General features: G+C 48.6%; 1 protein-coding gene across 1 annotated transcript in view; it reads right to left on the bottom strand.

The window, feature by feature from the left end:
• Positions 1-6,262, bottom strand: part of XYLT1 (xylosyltransferase 1) — a 306,125-nt gene extending 299,863 nt beyond the window's left edge. Inside the window, exon 1 of the mRNA XM_072835915.1 lies at positions 5,894-6,262. Coding sequence (XP_072692016.1) covers positions 5,894-6,262 — 369 coding nt within the window. The remainder of the gene's footprint in view (positions 1-5,893) is intronic.
• Positions 6,263-18,495: the final 12,233 nt, after the last annotated feature.

The following is an 18,495-nucleotide window of genomic DNA, read 5'->3' as shown; positions in this document are numbered from 1 at the left end:
CATAAAATCCCGTGCTCAGGGCTGGGCATCATGCCCGCATCAACTACCTGTGTGCCTCCTTAAGTGGGCTCTGCGGTTCTAAGGTTAGGCACCATCACAAGCTGTTTATAAGACGGAGGGTGTAGAGCAGAGCAGTTAAGAGCCAGGACTGCCTGGGTTTAAATCCTGGCTCTGCCATTTACAACTGTGAACCCTGAGAAAGTTGATTAAATGCCTCCCTCTGCCTCAGTTTCCTCTGCAGCATGATGTCTAAATGAGTTAATGTTTGTAACGCACCCAGCACAGGGCCTGGTTATAGTAAGCACCGGGACTGTTGGCTGTTGCAACCAAAATACACGTTCGCTGAGGGAATAAATGAGTTAATACAGAAGGACGGCTTCAAACAGTGCCTGGCACGTTATAACTGCTATACAGAGACTCATTACTGTTATTATGACTCCCTATTTGTGTCATTATTTAGGGGTCTGATTCAATAAAAACTACATATCTGCTCCTTTTCCAGGGTTGGCACATTTTTGGAAATCTGCAGTAAGAAGTGAGCAAAGTGGCATAAAGACTTTCAAGACTAGTCTGGCTGCATTTCGAGTTTTTTCAAAGAACTGCACCCACAAGGTGCTCAGAAACCTGCGGGTCGACTAGAGTAAGGCAGACAGAGGTAGGTTTGAATCCCAGCTCTGCTACTCCCAGCGAGCGAGCGGCTTTGCCTCTCTGGGCCTGTTCCTCATCTGTGAAATGGGGACAGCAAGAGTCCTATCCCACACAGCTGGGGAAATTCTCTGAGACAGTAAAGATTTGCAGACAGTATCTGCAAAGTCCTCATTTTCCCAGCCACGTGATCAGCACTCAAAAGACCAGCAACTTCTAGCCAGGTGTCCTTAGTTTAACTTTTGTAGGAGTTGGAGAGCACCTCCTTCCATCCTGGGTTTTTTTGTTTTTTGTTTTGCTATGTTTTGTTTCGCGTGTGTGTGTGAGCATTTTAATAACATGATGTATGCAAAACAGCTAAAGGATGCCTGGCATACAGCTGGCACTCAATAAATATTAGTGCTCCTCCCTCTACCACATTCCATCCTGCTCCAGGGCTGGCACACACACAAGCGTTGGATGCACTCTGCTGCCTTGGATTTCACTCAAACCCGACTTTCCATGGGAAAATGAATAATTGCAAAAAATTGCTTATTTTCAAACATACTAAGACTTTCTTTGTAAGAACAACAGCTCACATTTGAGCATGTTCATGTGCCAGGCCCCAATCACTTCACATGTTTTAATACATTTCATCCTCACATGACCCTAGGAGGTAGCCCGGATTTTCAGAGGAGTAAAGCAGAATGATTAGCCCAAGGTCATGGAGGGTGGCAAAGAGCAGAGCCCCATTTCAACCCAGCTATGTCGACTCAAGGACACTTAATGGTCTCTTTCCTGGGTGCAGGGCCTAGCACACCTTTCCTATGTACGACTTTTTCTCCTGCTCCCACACCTTTTCCTTTGAACTCGGGTTTCGTTGAGGTTGAGTTTATATTTTGCTTTTAGTTTTCCCCAATGTATTTTCTTCTTGGTTCTGGTAAATGGGTACCAGGGTCCACAGAAATGGAGGAAATGCAAAGAAAACAAGAACGAGAAGTTCTCCTAAGTGACAAGTCTTAGGGCAGTATTCACCAAGAGCCAGACAGAAAGTCAGCCCTCGAGCTACGTACCCTATGCAGGCCGATTATGTTGGCACCATGCATTTTTGTCTTTCTGCATGCAGATTTATGGTCCTACTGATCATAAATAGCTCTGGGTGAGAGGGCAGCTCCTGACTACAGAGATATTCTCAAGGATATTCTGTTTTCTGGGGAAACACACACACACACACACACACACACACACACACACACACCATGTCAGATATCTACCCAGCTCAAAACACCAAATTTCCTTTCCTGTTAAGACATGGATCAAAGTTGGGACGATCCCCAGCAAACAGGGACTAACACCGTGGCTTCTTATTTGCAAAACAGCAAGTATTTTTTGGCATACAAACTTTTACAAGATTAAGAAGAAAGCCTGATAAACCAGAGAGAATGTCTAGAGTGTGACAAGACTGGAAGGAAAACAAAAGTATGTGTACAATTACATACCTATACCTATGTGTCTAATAATTTCTCCTTTATTTATCTGTTCTATTTAACATTTTCCAGTATATGATTAAGCAGATGGCAACATTTGCAGTAAGATAAATATTGTTCAGTGATGCATATTTCTGTATACAAAGTGTAATGCATTGCTCAGGCAAAATAAAACCCCACTGAGAGTGTGGGGGGAAAAAAAAAAAAAAACCTCCAACCATCAATAAAATACCCTCTGTTCTCTCTGGCCTCAAAGCATTTGGATAGAAAGAGAAGCCACACCTCTCAGGCTGTTAGAACCAGAGGTGATCTGGATACAGTGAACCAATTTTTCAAAGTCACTGCCGACATCTGAAAAAGTCCTGAGTTATCTGAGTAATGTGAAGCATGAGGAATTTCTGCCAAAAAAAAAAAAATCAACATTTCCAAGGGGTCAGACGATACAGAAACCCCATTTTACATTACAGGTGCACGTGTGTGGAAGGGCAATTAAAGATTTGGTTCCTTGAATGAACCTCACTGGGTAGCAGTTTCTCTAAGGGCACAAGGAATAACACGACGACTTCAAGAGGATCACCAGAGCTGAAGGGAGAGAAATTACCCGTTCCTGACGTTAACACACACGGCTTTCTTTCATTTGTCCCCAATCTATCCAGAACCCAGAGTGTGATCTTTTTGACACTCTCCCCAGTGTGTTCCCGCCCTTTATAAGTGAGCCCATCTGTTTCTTAAATTCTGAGATGACAGTCAAATCCACAGCTTACTGGAGACCCAGTGAAGGACTCGAGCCACAACTCTGCAGCAATCCACCCGGTAATTCTAATATCTAAGAGCTTTGGAAGAGGCGGAGAGAAACAGGAGCTGGCAAATCTTTCATAGATATGCCCATCCTGTCACCATCCTCATGCCGTCTCTGACTGTGCTCGAGAAACTGCGTGTTTCTTCTCGGCTTCTTAAAATGCACCGAAAATACAATCAGGTCCTTCCACTGGGGCATAGCTCCCCAGACATAAAAGGGTGGCGAGCGAGGAGCTCTGGGACAGTGAGTTCAAGGAAGCAGCAAGGTCTTGTTTAGAAAATGCTCTAGACACACCACCTGCCTGACACTCCGGGACGCAGCCACCTACACCACCAGCACCACCAGCACCCAGCCGCAGATTCCCTCTGCCTGTAAGAACAACAAGCACCTGCTCTGTCCCACTCCAACCCCACCCTCAAGAGAGTACAGAGATGAAGCATCATGTCCCAAGCACGTGTCTCACCAGCTCTTTAAGAGAGCCATCTGGAAAATCGCAGGGATTTTTCTCTTTTTTTAACGTCCCACTCCTGAATCCATCTCTAAGACATTCCCGCTAGCAGCCCCGGTGGGGTCTGCAGACAAACCACATGTTGCAAAGGGCCTTAGTGGCTTTGGAAAAGAGCTAGTCCGCTCCTAGCCTACACCCAAGCTCAGGCGTCGCTGGACTTTGGGAACAGCCTGCCCCCTTCTGGTCTCCTTGAGCTCCATGGAAGGGCAGGGGCTGGGGTGGGCACAGCTAGAGAAGGACAGACCCCCAGATCCCTCCAGCACGTCTGCACTGTGATTTCAGGATCTAGCAGGGCATGGGGGTAGACGTGGGGCAGGTGAAAGAGCGGGGACAGACAAGCAGAAAAAATTAAACACAAATCCAGGAGAGATGACAGTTCACGACAGCGAGGTAGCCACCCACAGGGAAGGGTGGAGGATGAAAAAAACCCTCACATGTATGTCTATGACAGAGGGCAAAGAAATTGATACCTGGGGAGATGTGAGTAGAGGGACAGTAATTAAACCTGCAGATGAAAGCAGAGTTTCAGCAAGCAGTGCGACTCTGCTGCTGGGACTGGCATTCCACAAGGAATGCAGAAAGGTAATGGCATGCTCCCACCTCCCTTCCCAACTGCAAACCTCCTTGTGGCGGAGCTGGGAGGTGAGAGAACACGACACCGAACTGAGGCACACACAGACGGGGTGTGGACGGAATACACAACATGTCAAGGACTCAGGAAGAAATCCAGGCCTCCCTCCTCCTTTCCACTTATTTCAACAGGTGGTCTCTGCACCCAAAGACACCTTCCTGGTGCCTGTCTGAACCCCGGACACAAAGGATACAGGAAGCCCCGCGCCCCCACGTTCACCCTACATTTTCCCACTCTGGGCCAGCAGTGCGTGTCCCGAACCCCCTCGCGCCCTACCTCCCAGTAGGGCTCCAAATCCAGAAAGAACCTCTAATTGCATTTCTGCCCAAACACATCACAATTCACCCTGGGAGTTCAAAGGCTGTGTCTGGGAGAACCTTTCTCTGTAAATAAAAGGCCACAGGACATTGGGAATGTTCTGGTTCTCCGTCAGCAATCTCACTCCACTCTCCTCCCCACAAACAAGGGAAAGACGTCTACCTGCTACCCACACAGACAAGCCAGGGATGTGAAATGCCATCACATCACCTCCTGGGGCTGGCTCAGCCCACAGGCACAAAAAGCCACGCTCTGGCTAAGAGGGTCGTCGCCGCTGATTCCAAAGAAGTTTAACAGATCAAAAAGCATCACGCTGTGTCTGAAGGCAGTGTTCAGTTAGGGCTCCCAGAGCGAGAAACACCACAGACATGCATTCTGTGTCTAAGGATCCTGAAAGTAACCCCTAGCATCTGATGTCCCCCAAGGGCTAGGAGAATCCTCGTAGGCGAATGGCATGAGAAAGACACAGACGGACACACCGCACCTCGTTATTCCTTAAGACAGACACGGACGCCCACAGGGCGCAGAGAGCCTGGCCCAGAGGTGGGCACTCTGACCTCCTGTCCTCCGTGTCCTAGCTCAGCGGGCTCAGCAAGGCAGCCCAGAGGAGATGGGAAAGGCACCCCTGGAGAAGTTGGGGACAGGATAGGAAGACACCCAGATGGCCCCCGAAGATCTGCAGAAAAACCAGTTTCAGAGCTCAGGCTGCTCACACCCAAGGAAGGCAAAGAAAACGCACAGGAGCCGAAGAAGTCGTGATGATGTGGTCAGACACAGAGCTGGTGACATTAATCGGCTCCGCGCAAGACGCAGAGCCAGGGACAGCCATCTAGGAGAAGGGGCCATGCCCTCACACCGGACAGGGACAGCGGGTGACCAAAGTCAGAGAGGGCACCGGGAGAGGACAAGGTTAGAGACGGGAGGCGCAGCCAGCCAGAGATGGCAGACAGGAGGACCGACCTAAAGTAAGCCCGGGCGCCCAAGCCTGAACCCTGGTGCAGGGAGGGGGCCGGGGATTTGGGACACCGATCCAGGAAAAGCCAAGGGGGCGGCAAGCAGGGGACGGAGTCGTCTGCACTCAGCTCAGCGAAACCCCCAAAGATGCTGTGCGCACCGCCCATGAGCAGCGGCGGCTGAGGATCCCGGGCACGATCCCGCACGATCCCGCACTCGGGCGGTGAGCGACGCACCGACACCCACACGCACAGCGCCAGTCGGGGCGCCCAGCAAGGGTGCCGGGGCCGGGGGACCGGGGCCGGCCAGGCTCCGTAGCCCCCAGAGCGCCTCCTCCGGAGGTAACTTCCCCAGACCCCAGGGGGGCGGCCCTCAGACTCGGCATGGGGCGCGCCCCCACCCCGGGCTCGGCGGGGACCCCGCCCCGGCGTCCAGGGAAGGAGACGTGGAGCCGGCGGGCGTGGGGGTCCGGGTCGGGCGCCCGGGGTCAAGGGCTGCCTCCGCCCCCCCGCCCCGGCCTCCCGCGCCGCCCCCCCGCCCCCCCCGGGACGCGAGCCGCCGGGGCATCTTACCAGCGCCCGCGCGGGCAGTGCCCCCCGGCCGGCCGGCTGCTGCGCCCGGGGCTCCTCGGGGCCGCCCGCCCGCGCCCGCGCCCGCGCCCGCGCCGGGGGCCCCCGTCCTCCGCCGCCGCCGCCGCCGCCTCGGGCTGCAGCCGGCCCGGCGGGCAGGTCCCGGCGCTCGCGGCGCGGGGCCGGGGCCGGGGGCGGGGGCGGCTGCTCGGCGCCGCCGGCCGCTGCGCCCCCGCGCCGCTCCCCGGCCCCGGAGTCGAGGCTGCTGAAATTCCACACGACCAGCGTCTGCAGCAGCAGCACCGTGAGCGCCGCGAGCAGCGCCGAGTGCGAGCGCCGGGCCAGCCTCCGGGCGCACGGCGCCGCCACCATCTTCGGAGCGCGGCGGGCGAGCGGGGCGCGGGGACCCCGGGCGGAGGCTCCGGGCCGCCCCCGCGCTCCCCGCGGCTCCCCGGCCGCCGCTCGGGCTCGGGCTCGGGCTCGGGCTCGGGCTCGGGCTCGGGCTCGCGCTCGCGCTCGGGCCGCCTCCTCCGCCGCCGCCGCCGCCGCCTCGGCTCGCCGCTGCTCCTCCTCCTCCTCCTCCGCCGCCGCCGCCGCCGCCGCTGCCGCCGCCGCCTCCACCGCCGCGGCGCGGAGTTTTCAGACGGGCAGGGACCCGGACGTCACCGGGAGGAGGGGAAGGCGGGGAGGCGGGGAGCCGGAGGCCGCGCGGGGGGCCGCGGGGAGGGGGCGCGCGCGGGGAGGGGGCGCGCGGGGAGGGGGCGCGCGGGGCCGGGGCTCCCCTCCCGCAGCCCTCCCCGGGGAGGGGGCCCGCCGGGGCCGGGGGCGCGGGGGGCGCGGGGGACGCGGCCGGGGCGCGGGGCGGGGCCTGGGGGCGGAGCGAGGGGGAGGAGGAGGAGGAGGAGGAGGAGGAGGAGGGAAAGGAAGGGGGTGGGGGCGAGCGGCGCGGACGGGAGTCGGAGCGCGGCGGCCGAGAGGGGCGCGGGCCCCCCGCGGGGGAGGGGAGGGGGAGGGGAGGCTGGGCCCGCCCAGAATCAGCGGGGGGTCGGGGGATGGGGGGCCCGGGATCCCGCCTTCCGCGCCGAGGGCAGCGGGCTCCCCGCCCTGGAGTTCGCAGTCCGGGCGTCTTCACCCGCACGAAGCCGGCGGGGCAGGTGGAGACGCGAGGAACGCGATCCGGAGCGCGGGAGCGCGGGAGGGTCTCGCGCGGCGGGTCCCTGGGTGCCGGGCCCGGGCTCCATGGGGCAGGGAGGAGGCTGCGGCTGAGTCTCTGTGAGTGACTCCTGAGTCACACCCCACCCTCTGGAGCCAACGACGTACTAAGTGCTTCACTGAGTCACTTCTCTGGTCCCTAAGGACGAACAAGCCAAGAGACTCCAAACCCAGTTGGCAAGCAAGTGCTGGAGTTGGTAAGGAGGGGACCCAGGTGTCTCTCGACCTGCAGAGGCTTCCTCTGGCCCCTGAGCCTTCCCCCCACCCCACCCCCCCCCGGGTCTTGCCTCCCATCCATCCCGAAGCCTGCCTTTGTGTGCATGCAGGGTCCAGCTCCTGGGGGGAGTTCTCTCCCGTCGGGGCTGGACCCTCGCGGTGACCTTGAGCCAGGAGGACTCCTCCCTGGGCCTGAGCTTCCTTCTCTGTCAACGAAGAGTTCGGACTGACCATCCGAACCGACTCAAGCTTCATCCCCAGCCTTGTCTGAGTCAGTTTTTCCAGCTTTCTCTCCCTTGTCTTCTCGCCCAGGGCTTTACACACAGCGGTCCTGAACACGCGGGGGCCCGGACAGAGGGGGCATGGGTGTCCTGGACAGGACTTTGCACTAGAAGACTAGGATAGCGGACCAAATCCCCAGTTTGTTAATCAGGGACCCGGTGGGGGAGGGGGGTGAGTGCTGTGCATCTTGTCTGCTGTGCTTTAAAGTCTCATACCCATTTTTTTAAAGAAAAGAAAGTGCAGGAATAGACAGGATCCATCAGAGAAGGAGGCAGAGAGGGGAAAGATACGGTTTCACCCACTCATCAAGAATCCAAAGTGTTATTGGTCTGTGAGGGCGGGGGTGGAAGTGACCACCAGAAAAAAATGCTTTCTGGATCCACGTAACAAGCCAACCCACTTCCCGGAACTGAGAGGGCAAACTGCCAGCTAGTGGGGATTCTAAACTATGGGCTAGACTCAGCCTTTGGGGTAACTAAGCCTGGCCAGGCATGTGGACAGACATAGGAACAGTCCCTGGGCTCAGCTCACCTAACCAGGAGTGAAATAGAAGAACAGAGGCGAGCACTTTGGCCTTCTGTCATCTGCTTATCACTTGGGAATATTTTGGTTATAAGGAATAAAACCTCTATTCTAACTGCCTTAAAAATAGAGTTTACTGGATGGTGTATCTGAATATTTCAGAGGAAAGACATCAGGTGAGGTTTGATCCAGCAACTCGGCACTATGACTTTGAATTCTTTTTCTTTCCATCTCTCCTCTCTGCCTTTCGTGGGGTCTGTTTCGTGAGATCCTGAGGCTCTCTCCTCGTGTCACAACCTGGCATTAGTTGCTGAGACTCTTTGTGTCCTTTGTTCGTTTCTAGCCCAGAGGAAGGAGGGTCAGCATTTCCCAGCATTCTCCTCAAAGGTGCTGAGATGCTCTCTGATTGAATCAGCTCTAGGTCATAGGTCACCACTCACCAAGCAAGGTAGCCAGGAAAATAGAATGCGCTGATCGGCTTGGCCAAGGTTCCATATGGCACCTTCGGCACTGGAGAGAAGCCAGCGTCCCTGCAACCACCCAGATGTTCTATAGGGATCAAGGTCTTATGGGAAGGAAGGAATGAGGAATAGGTACAGGGGAAGCAGGCACCATTATCTATTCCATGGGGCCACCTTGGTGCTACATGACCTTGGGCAATCCACTCCCCTCCAAGGACTTTGGTTTGTTTAATGCCAAATGATGGATTCGACGAGATGGTCCTCTAGATCATCATGTCATGTCCCCAGAACTCTTCCTCAGTGTCTAAACAGAGCTTCCCAATCCCAGCAGAGGCTGCCCTGGGGACTCTTGGCATCCACGCCCTCCCGCCTGTCTCTGCTTCAAGGTCTCTTCTGCATTTCTCCTTTAAGCAACAATGATGTTATCTGCTTCCTGCACATGACACGTTTAACCATGGTCCTCTGGGGCCCATGCTCTGGTTCAGCTCCCTTGGGGGCCAAAGGCTGAAAGAGTGAGGTTAAGGATCCAGGCCCCCAAGTCCCTGGAGGGAGAGAGAAAGAGAGAGAGAGAGAGAGAAAGAGAGTTGTTTGTTTATTTCAACTCATAAAAAGCCACATGAGAAAGAGGTTTAAAAGCTCCGGGCAGGTTATGGATGCCATAAACAGCTTATGTGAGGTTTTCAGGATGAAAAATCGCCTGAGATAGAAGGGCAGGAAGGCAGCCTTCTAGGGTTGCCAGGATTATCTTCCTGTCCCAAGACAGACCAACAGCCCAAGCACCTGCACAGAGTCCCCCGTAGAAGACGGGGCCCAAGTACTCCAGCGGCAGCGGCTCAGGCGACAGCAGCGTCTCTTTAGAATTTTTAAAGCTCATTCAGTCATTCAACACAGATGTATTGGGCCCTATTATGCGCCAGGAACCACGCTGGGCAAGAGAAAAATAGATATGAAGAAGATTCCCTAAGGGTTTTTTCTTTTTAAATACGGTTCCTACTCTAGTATTGAAGTGAGAGCCAGAGCTCTAAGGAAGTTCCAACTGATGTGTGGGATTCCCTCCACACCCCCACACCCAAATCTTGTTTGATCATCACTTTCAAACAAGGGGAGGAAGATCAGTCAGCAAGGAGTTCTGAGCTCTTGGGTGTGCCCAGCACTGAGCTAGGAGCTAAGAGGGAAGTCAGGGAAGAGGGGTCTTCACCCTCAAGGACCTTTCTGACAGATGTCCCGCTCTGCTTTTTGTCTGAGACCTTCAGCATCGATTGTTTAAGTTACTTATGCCTCAGTTTCCTCATCTGTAAAAGGTGATGGTGGGGATAATAATAGGGCCTTTCTCATAGATTTCTTATGAGGATTAAGTGAGATTACCCATGTGAAGTGTTTTTCTAGAAAGACTAAAACATAGTAAGTGCTCAATAAAAGTTAGGTATTGTTCATCTCATTAACAACAATAGGGCGGTGTCAATTATGAGTGTCCAAAGGTATCAGAGGAGGAAAAATGGGGGAGGGTATTCAGGGAAGGCTGCCTGGAGGAAGCGGCATTGAATCTAGTCCTCCATTCTGATTAAAGACCAAGTACCCCAAGGTCAAGGCCCTCTTCTCTCTCTGGCACTTTGCATAGTGCAGGGCATGGAGTAAACCTCGGGCATAGAATGAGCACTGGACTGGAGCCCCGTGATTCCAAGTTGGCAGAAACCAGCACCATCTTGGCAACTTTTTTTAGTTGTGTGATTTTAGGCAAGTTGCTTAATGTTACCAAACTTTAATATTCTAACCTGTCAAAGGGGAAGAAAAATAATGTTTATGTCCTAAGGCTACTGGAGGGCATAGGATCAGGGTACCGTATAAAACAAAGTGCCATATATTTCATACAAAATGTTGGCACTGGCCAGTGGCGGTATTGATGGAATGTTAACCTGGCCATGGTGGCAGGCTGGTCCGTAAAGAAATGCTCCCTCCTGCTCTCAGGTACTCCTGATGGAAGGTACCAGAGAGCCAGGGCATGACATGCCTTCTGAATTTAAACTTCAGCCTAAGAGTCACATGTAGTCAAATACATGTTTGTTTGTTTGTTTGTTTTTCCCATCTCTTTTTTTTTTATTTTTTTATTTTTTTTTAATTTATTTTTTATTGGTGTTCATTTACTAACATACAGAATAACACCCAGTGCCCGTCACCCATTCACTCCCACCCCCCGCCCTCCTCCCCTTCTACCACCCCTAGTTTGTTTCCCAGAGTTAGCAGTCTTTACGTTCTGTCTCCCTTTCTGATATTTCCCACACATTTCTTCCCCCTTCCCTTATATTCCCTTTCACTATTATTTATTTATCTCGATCTGCCTTAATCTTAATGTGTCTATTTCTTTTTGGTTTATTAGAGCCTGTTTTCACCCAGGCTCTGTTTTGACCCTAACTTTGCTCTTAAAATATTTAAGACCTCCCCGCTCCGTTTCACTTCAGCATCAAACAAATCATAAGCACGGGTCACCTGTTTCACAGTGTCAGTGGGAGGGTTGTGCACAGAACACCATCACATGGCTAGGAGCCTCTGGTTCTTTCAGGCAAGTGCATGCAAGCACCACGATTCCTGGGCACATGGAGGTCAGAGGAGGCAGGATGCCCGCGGCTCCCCTGGGCCCCACCAAAGCCCAGGAGGCCACAGACACACAGCACCTGTACCCCGCCCACTCCACCCAAGAGAAGGAAACAGCCTCTGATCAGATGTAGGTAGGCAGACACGTCCTGCCAGACACCCAGCTGTGCTTCTGACACCGGCTGCGGTTCCAGGGAATCTTCCACCCAGTGTATCAGCAGAGGGAGCTCTAGGTAGCAAATAACTTTCCTCTGACTGCATACCTTCCTGTAGAAAAGATCTGGAGACAGCAAGGAAAGGCAGGGTTCCTAAGTGGAGTTGGCATGGGCCCTGTGCAGAAGGAACCCCCCACCCCCCAGCCATTCGCAACGGTGGTGTGTGGCCTGCAGGGCTGGGGGTGATGGAGGAGAGGTGGACATACCCAGGGAAGAAAGGACAGGTGGAAATCAGGAGCCATCACACTGCCTATGGATTATCTCTGACCTTGCACACTCCTGGTGTGTGGACCCCTGAGGTCTCACAGCCTTTACCCTCGAACGCTGTGATGTTTGTAGAAAAGACCCATTCCAGGTCCAGTTATCAGAGGACCTTGGCAGGCATTTTTTTTCTTTAAAATAGATGTTTATTGTGTGTGTTGATGGTGCCCAATATGGCCTCTGGGACCACAGGCTGTGATGATGATGATGATGATGATGATGATGATGATGATGATGGGGATGGACAGGGTTAAATTTCCTGAGCACTTACTATGTGCCAAGCTCTGCGTTCAGGATTTCAACAAATAATAGTCCCCAAATATTTTTGAGAACCCCCTCGATGCCCAGGACAGTGCTCATGCTGAGAGATGCAACAGTGAATAAGACACAGCGGGTCCCAGCTCTAATGGAGCTTACATTCTAGTGGGGCACATGGGGGCTGAGACCAGTAAATAAATATGTATACAAGTAGCGCCAGAGAGTGATGAGTGCTCTGCAGGAAGTAAGAAGGAGCCATCTGCTAGTGACTACAATAGGGCAAGTTAAAACAGGCTGAAGTTGGGGGGATCTCACGGAGGGAACGCTGCTGGACTGTTACATGAACTGACTCACAAAATGTGACTTTCAGAGGGGTCTGACTGCTTTCATGCACCAAGCGTCATCTGTCGGGTGAATAAATAACAGTAGATCTATTTTTTTTCAAAAGTATATACATGCCATTGAGATGGATGAATGAAAATTGCTGCTCAATTTGTAGTAGTTGTTCTATCCTTTTGGGTTTTCTCAAACCTTGGTTAATAAAAACTCAAGTCTTGGCTGGTGTGATGGGGAATTGGGAAAGGGTCAGGAAAAAGTCCATAACAACAACAAAAAAAAGTTAAAAAGATACCACCTTTCCCCCTCCCCTCCAAAAAAAGGATTGGGAACAACTGCTTCCAAATATATTTTTTGTCCAAATAGCCTCCTATTGTATTAACTTGACTCCCAGCTCTCTCAAAGGTTCTCTGTGTTATAGACATTTCCACTTAGCCCCTGTATCTTTGAATTGGTAGGTTCAGTCTTATCCCCCCAAACTCATCTTCTCCAGTCTTGTCCACAGACTCTGTTCTACACCCTCATCTCAACCCACATTTTAGCTACTGTGATTTTTCAGTATCTTTTGAGCATCTTTTGCTTGTAAACCTCAGGAATCTATTCCAAAAAGACTTAAGGGAAAAAGCAGTTTATTGGAAGCATATTGAATACACTGGAGTCTGCTAGCTGCCTACCAAACATGCAGTGTTCCCATCTTGCTTGATAATCTTGATTTATTTAGGGTGATGGTGTGCCCAAACAAAAAATGGTTCCTTGTAGTTGAGGGTGATCGAAGAAAGAGCAGTAAACATCACTGTGAGGCTTCCAAGAAATCCTGCAGGAGAAGGCTGCTAAATCAGTTGGGATGAGTGCCCCTTTCTGTCTGGAATATAGGAAGGAGAGCTGGAAGACCAGCAGCCATCTTATGTCCATGAGGATAGAAGCCAGTACTAGAGATGACAAGCCAGAAAGACAGAAGCAGTGTAGGCTCCTGATGCTTTCTGATCTGCCTTATACGGCCTACCCTTGGACTTCTTTTCAAACCTGAGAATGAAGCTTCCACGGACTGAAGCCACTCTAGCAGAGTTTCTGTTTCTCATCTGGTATCCTGAGGTGTGTGGTGAAACTGAACCATTTCCCTGTAAGGAGATCAAGGACAGAGATAGTCCTTGGGAAGAACTGGGAGCAGAGACCCTAACACACAAGTCAGGTCCTTCATCTCTTGCCTCTGCTTCTCTCCAAATGCTGGAGTAATTCTCTTTCGTGGCAGAGCAATGCCCTCCATGTATAACAAATGCAGCTGCCACAGTTGAGTGTCACATTGCACAGCCACCACAAAGGGACAGGATCTCCCTCTACAGCCATGGGCCTCATCTTGATGTTGCTCGGCCACTGTGCAATGTGCTAGCTCAAGTGTCCTTCCCTATCCTAGTCCACATGCTTGCATTCCCCCAATTCCTGGCTTTCCTCTCCCTCGCTCACTTGCCAAATGACCTTGCCCCCTAGGTGGCTGAGAAAGGAGGAAGCAGGCATAAGAAAGTTCCTGAAAGCTCCAAGGACCTCATTTCCCTGCTCTCCTGCTCTGGACCCCTGAATGACTTTGGATGGACAAACCACCCAGGCTCCTTCCTGAGGCCCCCTCCTTGGCTTGCCCAGGGGACCACTCCAGATCTTCTTCTCTCTTTCCTTTGTCATCATTGTTCTCTCCGCTATCTAAACTTACTGATACAAATCCAGTCGGTCCTCTCTCAGCCCCACTTCCTTCTCTAACATCTACCTCATGTTTCTGTTTCCTTCCCAGCAAGGCTTCAAAAGAGTTGTGAATTCAGGGTCTCCCATTTGCTCTTACATCAGGCCTGTGCTCCCCATTGCCCCCCAGACTTCACACAGTCTGAAGCTGCTTTTTAAGCTCCTCATACCTCTACCTTATGAACTACTCCCATCCTGTATGGCCATCCCAATGAGACTTGCACTGCCCCAGCCAGCACTCCTGATTTTCTGGACCTGGTTCTATTGTTTCCTGTAGCACTGGTTACTTTCATAAATATATCAGTAATTATAGTTGTTTTATGTCTGTCTCACCCCACTAGACTACAAGCTCCATGAGGGAAGGTTTTGTCTGTTTTTCACTGCTCTACCCCCAGCACTAACTAGCTGGCACATAGGAGGTGTTCAATTAAATTGTGTCGGATCAATGAATGAATCACTTTCTCAGTCACTGTCCAGAAATATCTCAGCAAAGGGTGATCATTACCTGGACTTGAGTCTGGCACTCCCCTGGGAGCCATCAATTGTAGTTACAGATAGAGAATCCCATAAGAAGATGGAGGAGGGGGCCGTTTGCAGGAAAGAAAGCCATATATGTCCCATGAGGGGTGATGGCTGAGAATGAGCCTCTGAATACAGAACACTCTGGTTTGAATCCTACACCTACTTGTTACTGAGCTTTGGGACTTGGCAAGTTGTTTCCTATCCCTGCTCCTTCTGGGAGGACACCTCGCCCTCCTCCTAGGACTGTCATAAAGCTTAAATAAATTATGTAATGGTAAAAAACAAAAAACTAAACACTCGGAACAGTGCAAAGCATATAGTACAAAAACTGAAAACTATTAGAAAAACAATGGGAACTTGATAAACTAAATACATATATATGTGAAGAAATCAATACACTTGTTTTCCATATCAGCAGATAAATAGAAATAAAAATAAGTAAAGGCATAGAGAAATTGCATTGTGCAAGCTACAAACTTGATTTAATAGATGTATACAGAAACATGCTTACCTTAACAGAAAATAAATATATTTTCTAATATCCATGAAATCTGTCATATGCAATGGACATAAAGAAAGCCCCGACAAATAAAATAAAAGGGGTTTTGCTCAAGCCAATTCTCTCTGATAATAATATAATAATGTTAGAAATACCTTTTTTATAACTCAAAAATTGAGAAACATAATTCTAGACAACAAAATTCAATCTTTTTTAAAGCAATAAATAAGAGAACACTTTGTAATAGAACCTATGGAATATAACAAAAGCTGTAGTCAGAGGAAAATTAATAGACTTCAGTGCTTTCATCATAAAGAATGACTAATAAAACAACAAGGGAAATTGTTATGAACCCCAGGAGGTGAGAATATGAACAAAATAAACTAATAGAAATTCTGAATACAAAATTAATAATGACAGAATCTAGAAGTAATGGAATAGAAAGCATACATAACAGAAGAGAAAATAAACTCAAGAGCTCATTTTTGAAAATACCAGATGAGGTTAAGGGGGTCAAAAGGTACAAACTTCCAGTCATAAAATAAGTAAGTCCTAGAGAGGTGACGTACAGCACAGTGACTATGGTTAGTAATACTGTACTGCACATGTGAAAGTTGCTAAAAAAAAACCAACAAATCTTAAAAGTTCTCATCATAAGAAGGCAACATTTTTTAACCATGTATGGGAATGGGTGTTACCTAGACTAATTGTGGTGATCATTTCATAACATATGCAAATATTGAATCCCTATGTTGATTAAACCCTCCACCATGCCTCATTAAAGAAAAGAGAAAATATGGTCCTATCAAAAAGAGACTTAACCAAAGTGACAGAAGAGAAGAAAAACAGAACAGAATACCGTATGTAGTTCTATGGCAACACATTTGATAAACGAAATGAAATGGCTAATTTATTGAAAAAAATATTAAAATGACTCAAGGAAAGTTGACACACCTGAAGACACTGGTTACCAGAGAGATGAAAGATTTAACATTAAAAAAAGATCCTCAGATCAGAGAGTTCTATATTCACCTTATGTAAAAAGAGATTGCTCTTTTTTTTTGAGAGAGAGAAAGAGAGGGGGAGAGGGAGAGAGAAAAATCTCAAGCAGGCTCCATGCTCAATGTGGAGCCCAATGCGGGGCTTGATCCCATGATCCTGAGATCATGACCTGAGCTGAAAGCAAGAGTCTGATGCTTAACCAATCAAGCCACCCGGGTGCCCTGATCCTATGTCATTTAAACAGTTTCAAATCATACACACTGGTTTTCAGACTTGACTGAATAACAAAATCTTTACAAGATGAGTTTGTTTGTTTGTTTGTTTTTTAAACTAATGATGTGCAAACCTCACCCCTAGATACTCCTCTTCAACTAGTCTGGTTGTGCCAAGTATCCATCTCCAGATGGTTCTCATGTGTAGCTAGGGTAGGTAACCTCTTCCACAGAGAGTAATGAGAAGCTTTTCAATTCTTTTAAAACTCAGTTCTGATAAAGATAGTACCAGAAAAGAAAACTCTAAGTAAATTTTTACTTATGAATAAAGACAAATCTTTTGAATATATTACTAGCATCAAAGGACTAAAGTGGTGTGACCAGTAAGAGTTTATTCCAGGAATTCGAGTCTGGTTTGAACCAGGGAAGGTATCAACATAATCCATTAATTACATCAATATATTAAAGGTGAAGCTGAGAAAACTTTTGATTGAATTTGGCACTCATTCCTGACAAGTCACCAACTAAAACAGTAAGAGGAAGAAGTTGTCTCAATATAATGAAGGCTATTGAACAGAAAACTGTTTTAAAATGGTAAAAACTGAAATGTTTAATTTCAGAAGTTCTTAAAATGCATTAAGATAAGAAAACAATTTGGTGTAAGCATTGGAAAAGAAGAACCTAAACTCTATTTTTCTTGATCACTTGCTCTGTGTACTAAAGGAAACTAATGGACTCTAGTAAAAAATAAAAGAACAAAACAATCATCCTGATAGAATTAAGAAGAGCATTTGTAAGGTGACTGCAAACAATAAGATTATACAATACTAATAGCTTATGAGCAATAATGACTGTGAAATGGATATGGGGAGAAATTGAATGGAAAAAATACCCCATCCATAGTGTAATGGCTAGCACTCAGGACTCTGAAAGAACTTCCCAGCCACAACAGCACCAACTAGGAAATAACTTGGAAAACCACTTAAGAAGAAAAGAAACGACTCAGGAATTATTTAAAGAAAACTGATTTTAAAATTATCTTCAAAATCCTACTGAATTTCGGGGCAGCCCAGGTAGCTCAGCAGTTTGGTGCCACCTTCAGCCCGGAGTGTGATCCTGGAGACCTGGGATCAAGTCCCGGGTTGGGCTCCCTGCGTGGAGCCTGCTTCTCCCTCTGCCTGTGTCTCTACCTCTTTCTCTCTCTGTCTCTCATGAATAAATAAATTTTTAAAAATTTATTTTTAAAAAATCCCACTGAATTTCATAAAACAGGATCTATAAAAACAAAAATAAACACTATGTTCTTGAGAGGGAAGGTTGATAAATGCCAGCTTTCCCTAAATTAAGAAAATTTAAAAAAAAAGAAAATTAACTAAAAAGCCCAGTATCATTTAGAATATCAACAGTTTGCTTTCAGTGCTAATGAGGAGAGAAAGGAGATTGGATTAAACAAATGGAAAAGGAAATGCCCTAAAACAGCCAATAAATAAATAAATACATAAATAAATAAATAAATAAATAAATAGGAGGAATACAGTTGCCTTAACTTACTTCAGGATAAACCATAAAGTCAAATATAAGCATGTAACTGTGATATTGCTAGTTTAGGAATAGGAAAAAAGAAAAAAAATGATCACTTAAATCTCTTACAAGGAACTCAATATATTAATAAAGGTGATATTTAAATTCGGCAGGGTAACATGGTTTATTTAAAATATGTTGCTGGCTTAACTAAATTTCCATTGGAAGAAAATAATGTTGAGCTCTTATATCATGTACAAGGAAACTCCAGATGGGTGAGAGTCCTGAATATACATACACAAAACACTAAAAATGTCAGAGGAGACAGAGAAAGGAAGGAGAAAGCAACTCTTTAAGAATGAACCAGAACAGGAGGAAAAGGTTAGCAGGACTTCACCTGAGAGAAGGGAAGGCAGATTTGAACAAACTGCATCTTATAAACTGGTTAGGAATGAGAGCAAAAGATGTCTAACGTGGTGGAAACATTAATGGTACACTGAACAGCTATTTAGCAACATAAAGGAAGGAAGTACTGACTTATGCTTCCACATGGATAGGTCTCAACAAGATGCTCAAGAAAGAAATCAGAAACAAAAAACTGTGTACTGTATCATTTCATTTATATGAAATGTCCAGAATAAGCAAATCTATTGAGATAGAAAGAAGCTTAATGGTTCCCGGAGGCTGGTGGTGGTGGTGGTGGTGGGGGGGGGGGTGATGGATAATGGGTATGTAATTTCTTTTGGGGCTGATGGAAATATTCTAAAAT

The sequence above is a fragment of the Canis lupus genome, chromosome 8 (assembly GCF_048164855.1).
Source record: "Canis lupus baileyi chromosome 8, mCanLup2.hap1, whole genome shotgun sequence".
Taxonomy (NCBI): Eukaryota; Metazoa; Chordata; class Mammalia; order Carnivora; family Canidae; genus Canis; species Canis lupus.
The sequence above is the reverse complement of the archived record's forward strand: the minus strand, read 5'-3'. Positions and strand labels throughout refer to the sequence as shown.